We start from the raw sequence: 8,575 nt of genomic DNA on the forward strand, positions 1-8,575 counted from the left end.
TTTTTTGGATTAGTGATCCCATAAGATGATTATCTTATTTTTATGATGCCAATGTGACACGGTGGCCCCCTTTTGGCAGTCAGTTAAGAAACTCCAATTGGACTTGCACTATTAGATGCCACTAACGGCCAAAACCTGCTTGTATTTGTAAATGCTCGTACCTTTCCCATCCTCTCAACAGCTCAATCACTCATCATCAGTTCAGTCTCAACTCCTTTCTTTTAGTATCAGCTGCCATTTCTAGTGTCGACTCCTAACATCTAGGGATGTGCAAGAATACCGGATATACCCGGAATCAATCGGAACCTACCCTATAGAATAAAGTCCGGGTAGCTCGTATTGAAAATAGCGTGGGTGGAGAATATGAAAATACAAAACCGGTGAAAACAGTTCCAGTTCCGATTCTTGCATATAGAGTGCTTAAAATCGGAACCGGAATCGATACTTGGATTCGGATAATATTTTCTCCAATAATATATATTTAGATATTTCTATATTTAAAAATATAGTCACTAATTTAAAAAAAAATCTAAATGTATTTTGATATTTTGTTTTGCGTTATTACTAATTATGAATGATACATTTTCGATTTTATTGAGCAAGATAAAAAAACTTTATAGGTTTAATAGAGTACCGAAACCTGTGATATAAATAAATTTCAAGTAGGTTCTGATTCTAGGATTTAATAAAATAGGTTCCCATTTCAAAATTTTAAAACGTGTACCTTCCATTATAGGGTTCGGATAATGAAAAAAAATGGGAACATCCCAACCAACGTCCCAAAACCCCACCGCCGTCTCCACCAACCCCCACCTCACTCACTCCCTCTGCAAAAACCCTAATCTCTCTCTCTCTGGACGCCTAACAATGCAAGCGACTCTCATCTCCCCTCACGCGGCTCCTATTAGCCACATCTCCGCCTACTCCAATCGGAGGAGGCCCGTGCGCCTCCCTCCTCGCGCCTCCGTCGCCGTGTCACCCCCATCGGAGGATGCTGCAGCCGCCGGAGTCAAACTGAACAAGTACAGCTCCCGCATAACGGAGCCCAAGTCCCAGGGCGGTTCCCAGGCCATCCTCCACGGTGTCGGGCTCTCCGACGACGAATTGTCGAAGCCCCAAATTGGGATCGCCTCCGTCTGGTACGAGGGCAACACCTGCAACATGCACCTGCTGGGGCTGTCAGAGGCGGTTAAGGATGGCGTTCGGGAGGCGGGCATGGTGGGATTTAGGTTCAACACGGTCGGCGTGAGTGACGCCATTTCCATGGGCACTCGGGGGATGTGCTTCAGCCTGCAGTCGAGGGACTTGATCGCCGACAGCATCGAGACTGTCATGTCTGCTCAGTGGTATGACGGGAACATCTCCATTCCCGGTTGTGACAAGAACGTAAGCTTCATATCCCTGTCTGCCTGCCATGTTTTGTCTCTCTTTTTTCTTGGTAAGTCAGTAGATGCGGTATCTCTTCTACTACTTAATAGTGTCTGATAACTTTTCATTGGAAGACATAATCTGAATGCCAAATTTCGTTTTTGCAAAATGAAAATGCGAACTTTTTTATCTTCTTTTTTGGTACTTGGTTTTGGTTCCCTTTTTGTTATGTTTAATCATGTGCGTGGTCTTTCGTCCGCACCGTGAAGATGTCTATTGGGAGGTCATCTAGCTTCATTCGCTAGAGGCCCCATTTGCTGTGCAATACTGACATAAGAATCAAGATTGGATAAAACTCAAATTGTAATATTATGAAATTGTGATCCCTTTCAATTCCGGTGCCGTAAATGGGTCACTGGACCAAGTGCCCTCAATGTATATTATTGGATTATAAGAGTGGCCTATTACGACATATTACAACTGCTTCGTCAATTCATGTAGATGCCTGGTACGATAATGGCGATGGGACGCCTCAATAGACCGAGTATTATGGTTTATGGTGGAACGATCAAGGTATGATTTTTTTTTTCCTTCTTCTTCTTCTTTTTAATTATTTTGAAGTCGTGCTACAATAATAGTAGATCTTCTTTCTGAATGCTAGTTAGTTGCTCATGATCTGAGGATATGCTAATTCTCTTAGTAAATTTTCTTCTGCAGCCAGGTCATTTTCAAGGTCATACTTACGATATAGTATCAGCCTTTCAGGTGAGAGCTCTTCCATGCTTCTTCATGGGTTAGGCCTTTCAGGTGAGATCTCTTCCATGCTTCTTCATGGGTTAGGATTTTCATTTCACGTCTGATTTTGGGTCTTCTATATCTTCCACTGACAATGCACTGTTTTTCTTCGTATGCCTCTTTGATCGGCAGCAGATTAGGTTTCTGATTCCCCATAATTTTACTGGTAATAATTAAGTTGCATGTTTTCGTTGTATACTAGCAGTTATGAGGAAGGAACAAGTTGTGTTGTGTGTTTAGTTACACAATGTTAAGATAAAGATGCTGTAAATACCTATGCGTATGTAATTTCTTGGATGTATAATTTAGTTTGCTATGCAGGTCTTCATATGTATCCTTGGTTTGAACAGAATGTCAGCTTTGTACCTTTTTGCTTTAGGTCTATGGAGAGTATGTAAGCGGTGCCATAAGTGATGAGCATAGGAGGAATGTTCTTCTAAACTCCTGTCCCGGAGCAGGAGCTTGTGGTGGAATGTACACTGCTAATACAATGGCTTCTGCTATTGAAGCTATGGGAATGTCTCTCCCCGGCAGGTTTAATATGTTCTTATCCGTGCATTATCTGAGAGTGGACTATAATATACGTGTCTGATGCCAATTTGTAATCAGAGCACTTGGATTTGCACTTCGAAACCCGTTATCTTATACATTCTTTCTTTTTCAACCTCCTTTCTCGAAGCTCGTCTATACCTGCTGAAGATCCAATGAAGTTGCTAGAGTGTCATTTGGCTGGGAAACACCTTCTAGAATTATTGAAGATGGATCTGAAGCCAAGAGACATTATTACTGAGAGATCACTGCGTAATGCCATGGTCATAGTTATGGCACTTGGTGGATCCACTAATGCCGTTTTGCACTTGATTGCAATTGCAAGGTGCGGACTTCTTGTGCAATATCTTTCCTTCATTCTCCTCTCTGATTATTTTTCTTTTTCCATGTGGAAATAGCTCATGGCCTCTGACTATTTGTAGGTCTGTTGGGATAAAGTTGACTCTTGATGATTTTCAGAAGGTTAGTGACAAAGTTCCATTTCTGGCTGATCTTAAGCCCAGTGGAAAGTATGTCATGGAGGACATGCACAAGGTGTGTATTCATGGCAATTAATGTTTTGTTGCAATTTCATAAATTATCACAAACCCCCATATTCTTTATGAATGGTAAAACATGAAGCCATGCTCTTGTAGATCGGAGGAACACCTGCAGTCATTAGGTACCTCTTGGAGCTTGGGTATTTGGACGGGGATTGTATCACAGGTATCTAAACCTTTAAGAGATTAACTATTGGTGGTTTGGTGGCATTATTATCAGAACCAACTGCAGCCTTCGAAGACAGACAGCTGAGTTGATAACTTGGTATAGACCGGCCAGAGCTGGACAAGTTGATTCTCAGAATTAGCCTATTCTTTGGTTAACTGGACTGAAATAGGGATGATATGTCTAATTTGTACCTTTAATAATACCATGTTGGAGCCATGAACCCATAAGCCCAAGCCTCTATCACTCTGAGCTTTTGTTTGGCTATAAAGAATGATTCTGTGGGATAATATCTTACTGATATGTATGTGTTTTTGTCTAGTCACGGGGAAAACACTGGCTGAAAATGCAATAGCTGCTCCTTCATTGGCAGCAGGGCAGGTAAGGTCTTGTCTAGCACCTACGTTTTTCCTGTTGATGGATATAAGTGACACAGTTGATTAATTGTACATATTTGTCGCTTGTTTCAGGATATAATTAGACCTGTGGACAACCCGATTAAGAAAACCGCCCACATTCAGATTTTATACGGAAATGTTGCTCCTGAGGGTTCTGTGGCAAAGATTACTGGGAAAGAGGGCCTATATTTTTCTGGTGCTGTTTTTCTCTTGTCCTGGTTTCATTCCCACCCTCTCTCTCTCTCTCCCTCTCCCTTCCTTCTGCTGCATGCTTGATTTATTGACTGCATGGAAAGTCTGAAGCTGAAGTTTACTGCAGGTCCTGCACTTGTCTTTGAAGGAGAAGAATCTATGATCGCAGCTATTTCAGAAGATCCTAAAAGTTTTAAGGTATAAGATATAAGACCATTCTTTTGTCTGCCACTGTATTGTTAATTTTTTAATGACAGAATTTTATTATCCTGAATTGTAGTCCATTAATTCTTATAAGCAATTTGTTTCAAAATTCATGGGAAAAGGAGGGGGAGTTTTTGTGTCATTGGATAACTTATGTTTCGAAGTCATTAGACCTGCAGCTTGATAATCTAAGATCTCAAAATTCATTTTAAAGGTCTTCAGCATTCATGAGCTACAATAGGATTCATTGATTTATTTTTGTTAATACTTTCTTTGGGCTGTGTTAAAGGGAAAAGTAGTTGTTATTAGAGGAGAAGGGCCTAAAGGTGGACCCGGTATGCCAGAAATGTTGACTCCCACCAGTGCAATAATGGGGGCAGGTCTTGGGAAGGTACATCCACTTCTGTTTAATAAAAACAAATATTATGATATTGTCTAATTCTTTGTGAGACTATAAATGCTAAATCTATATATAGAGTAATTTAAAGTACTTTCATCGAGAGCCTCCGATTCATTTGTTGAGGAGCTTCCAAGTAGGCATTCTAGGTAAATAAGGAGCTGAGCGTTTATCGTCCATTCATGTTCCTACATTGACCTTTTAATTTTTACCCTTATCTTTTTCTTTCTCTAGAAAGCACTATTGAGTAACGTCATTAATGAATTTTGAATTTCCCAAAAAATTTATCCAATAAATTTACAACCTTGCTTACACGTCTCCCGAAAATACAACCATCCGTGCGTTGTGCGGGTCAAAAGACTAGTTTAAGGGTAAATGACACAAAACATACCGACTTCCTTCCTTCCTTTTTTCCCCCCACTTTTTTGGGTCGATTCTACCGTTAATTATTTCCTTATATTTGTAAATCACAAGTTTTCATGTTTGTATTAGATCTACCATGATTTCAAGATTACTCTTTAATAATGTGGGACTGCCATGAGTCAAATTTGCTGATATTACAAGAGCCACTCCATCAAATTTCATAAAAAAAGAAAATTCAAAAAAGTAATATTAACTAAGAACAATATTATATAAACAACGGGTTTGATGCTTTCTCAGGGGCCTTGCCGGCAGCCACCACCACCTAGGCTGAGGCCACTGCTGGCCTTAGCCGCGGGGATGGTGGCCACCATTGAGGCCCCCGGGCCCCACCCTGGGCAGCACCCGGCCCCTTTTTCTAATTTTAATTTATTTTTTTTCTAGTTTTTATGTTCTAATTTATACTTTTGTTTCTAAAAGATTTTATTAATTTGATGATTTGACTGCATCATGTCAGCATATATGCCACATACCAAAAACAGTAATCGAATGGTATGGGTATGGGGGGGGGGGGGGGGGGGGGTTGCAATTTATGGTAGATTTAAGGGAAAAAAATTAATGGTGTGTTTGGTTTTTAAGTTGAGATTTTAACTCAATTCAACTCAATTTTGGGGAATAAAAAAAGACAAAATAATTATTACAAATGTAGAAAAATATATGGATGTGTGAGAATATATATGTGTATGTATATATCGATGTAAAGTAGAAATGGAATTTATTATTATAAAATTGATTATAAAAATAGTTAGAAAAAAATGAGTGAGATATTATTATAAAAAGAAAGAAAAAGACAAAAAAGTAATGAGTGTAATATTGAATTTGTGGAAGAATAGAGTTGAGTTGTAAAAGTTTATGATTTTTCCGTGTACTTTACTCTAAACTTAATTGCAGGTGGCTCTATTACTACTACTATTCCGGCACCTCTTGTTAATTTGAGACCTGTTTATTTTAAAATGCATACTCAAGAACTGAACTACTGTGCTAACTCCGCATCTTTTATGGTTTGAAATTTGCAGGAGGTTGCATTGCTTACAGATGGTAGGTTCTCAGGCGGTTCACATGGATTTGTTGTTGGACACATTTGCCCAGAAGCTCAGGTACAATTGACTTTTTCTTTCTCCTTCCCCCACTCCCCCGGGCCTTCACACCCTGGCCATGCCCCTGTCACTCACCCTAAGAAAAATGATGGAATTACATAGGATAGATTGAAGCCAATGAAACGCTGTTAATTTTTTTTTCTTTATTCAAAACAATCTTCTGAGAACATTATTCCTGTCCATGCAAAAGGTAGAATTTAAACCTATTAGTTCAATCTACCGTCCCATTTCTGTAATTTTTTTAGCTGTTTATTTAAATTCTATTGTAGTACACATATTAGAAGTTGTATATACTCTGCACATAAGTCCAATTAATGTTGGGAAACCGTTTAGATGTGATTCTCAATTAACAAACTGAAGATTTCAATCATGATTTGAATCTCAATTGGGCAACTGTGAAAAACAGTGATCAGTCATGTTTTGTTACATCAGTTGATCATTCGAACCTTTCCATTCATAGCAGGGATCTCGGGCCTATGAATGGGGATTCCCGAAACTCACAAAGAAAAAAGGAATTGTCTATTAGACGTTGCCCCTCATGAATTAATAACTGATTCATTTTCAATATGAATTTTCTCTTGCAGGAGGGCGGCCCCATAGGTCTCATAAAGAATGGGGACATAATCACCATCGATGTCCAAAAGAGGAGGATAGATGTCCAACTGATCCAGCAGGAGATGGAATACCGGAGGAAGAAGTGGACCCCACCACCCTATAAAGCTAGTCAAGGAGTTCTCTTTAAGGTAAGTATGTCTATGAAAGTACAATCTTTAATCTAAAGCATTATACAAACCGAGAATGTACATTCTCGCCAAGTTTAGCTTCAGTAGTCAGTTATTATGGTATCAGAACAAGTTGTGTTCATCTAGGTAAACCCTTTCTTGGTTTATTCATTCTGTCTGTTACTGTTTTGTGATATTTAAGTCTTGTTGATGTACTAAGACTTGCTCCCCTCAAGATTTTGATCCTCTTCCAATGAAGGCTAATGGTTGTATTTAAGGCCCTATTAAGTTTGGGGACACTCCGATGGCTTATGGTTTTTTCTTTTGGATAAAAATGGTTTATGCATTTTGTTGAATCAAAAGATTGTCTTTATGTTGGCAGAGTTGCTTGATTTTGTTTACGGAGCTTTTCTAAAATGAGTTAGAAAGAAATGAAAATTATCGTATCAAGCCTGCATTTCTTAAGTGTTACTCTTTTTAGGAACAACAAAAAACAGGAAAAACAATTTGTTGGTAGTACTAACTGGAAGCTGCTTCGGTACACTTTTGATTTGTCAGTATATCAAGTGCGTGAAATCAGCTTCAAACGGGTGCGTGACGGATGAATAACTGATCGAGGAAGCAGGTTACTTTCACTGTAGAGCAAGCATGAATCAGCGGCATGTTGAGGATTATTGATCCGGGGCAGGTTTTTGCTTCTTTAGGGTTATGCTTTGGCTTAGTATGTATTCTACCAGTTTTAGATTAGTTTATTCATTTGGTATCCGAGGACGAGTAAATTTTTTGTCAATTTACTTCTTGCTTGTCTGGGTTTTGTATCAATGGACCAAATTGTGTATGCATTTTATTGAAAATCAATCGGAAGGTTGGTGGTCTACTAAGTAGGGCTCAGGAGCAAAGATCGATATGAAGAGTTGAAAACTTGAAATATCGAACTGCTTAGAACATGACACGCTTTGATTCAAAGCCCTAGCCTGTGCCAGCGCTTAAAACTCAGATCTGAACTGAGCGGTGGAAATTGCTTCCTTCATAAACTGCAACCAGTTTATTCCTATTGCTTGTAGTTTGTTTGCTCTTTGATTAGATCTTGGTCATTGATGCTCGCTATGACATCGTTCTTCCTCTAAGTTGAAAAGGAGACATTATCAAAAATGTGAAAAAGGGGAATCCAACAGGAATCCGAGTCAGATTCCTGTGGGATTTTGCTTTTGCCAAAAATCATGTAGGAATCAAAGAGCAATGACAGAATTGATTGAGCAGGCCAAACCTCGATTCTTACTACGTGCGTAAACTGTTTGTTATTCCTCTTGCGATTCTGAGCAATGTCAATATTGATTGACCAGGCAAACCCTTGATTCTTACTAGGTGCGTAAACTCTTTTGCCCCCATCTTGCGATTCTTAGTCAAGAACTGGAAGGGGAGTAATGGTTTATTCTTTTTAACTTTCGCCAAATTTTATTGGGAATTCTACGGCAATTGACTGAAATAAACAACCTTTGTAAATTGACAGTGATGGAAAATTAAGCGTGGAAGCGATAATCAAACCACTGATCTTGCGGGGTTAATGATCTCCAGGATGTCCAAACCACTGTTATTACTGGGTTAATGATTTGCAGGATGTCCACGTGAATGGAACAGGTGTTCTTAATTATGTCTCGATTCATAAGCCAACCAGAATCTTCTCCAAATCGGCCATCCTCGTGCTTTCCTTGATTGGCCACGATTACC

The 8,575-nt window shown here is 39.3% G+C and overlaps 1 protein-coding gene across 1 annotated transcript; it reads left to right on the forward strand.

Moving 5' to 3' along the window:
* The first annotated feature begins 752 nt into the window (after positions 1-752).
* LOC116190772 (dihydroxy-acid dehydratase, chloroplastic) lies at positions 753-7,731 on the forward strand. Its single transcript, XM_031520181.1, has 14 exons — positions 753-1,386; positions 1,870-1,941; positions 2,086-2,133; positions 2,543-2,697; positions 2,843-3,037; positions 3,135-3,246; positions 3,348-3,417; positions 3,740-3,798; positions 3,888-4,011; positions 4,135-4,205; positions 4,501-4,602; positions 6,045-6,125; positions 6,710-6,868; positions 7,406-7,731. Exons 1-14 carry the CDS (start codon positions 757-759, stop codon positions 7,454-7,456), a joined length of 1,929 nt encoding a protein of 642 aa, XP_031376041.1. The 5' UTR covers positions 753-756; the 3' UTR covers positions 7,457-7,731.
* Positions 7,732-8,575: the final 844 nt, after the last annotated feature.

The sequence above is a fragment of the Punica granatum genome, chromosome 1 (genome assembly GCF_007655135.1).
Source record: "Punica granatum isolate Tunisia-2019 chromosome 1, ASM765513v2, whole genome shotgun sequence".
Lineage (NCBI taxonomy): Eukaryota > Viridiplantae > Streptophyta > Magnoliopsida > Myrtales > Lythraceae > Punica > Punica granatum.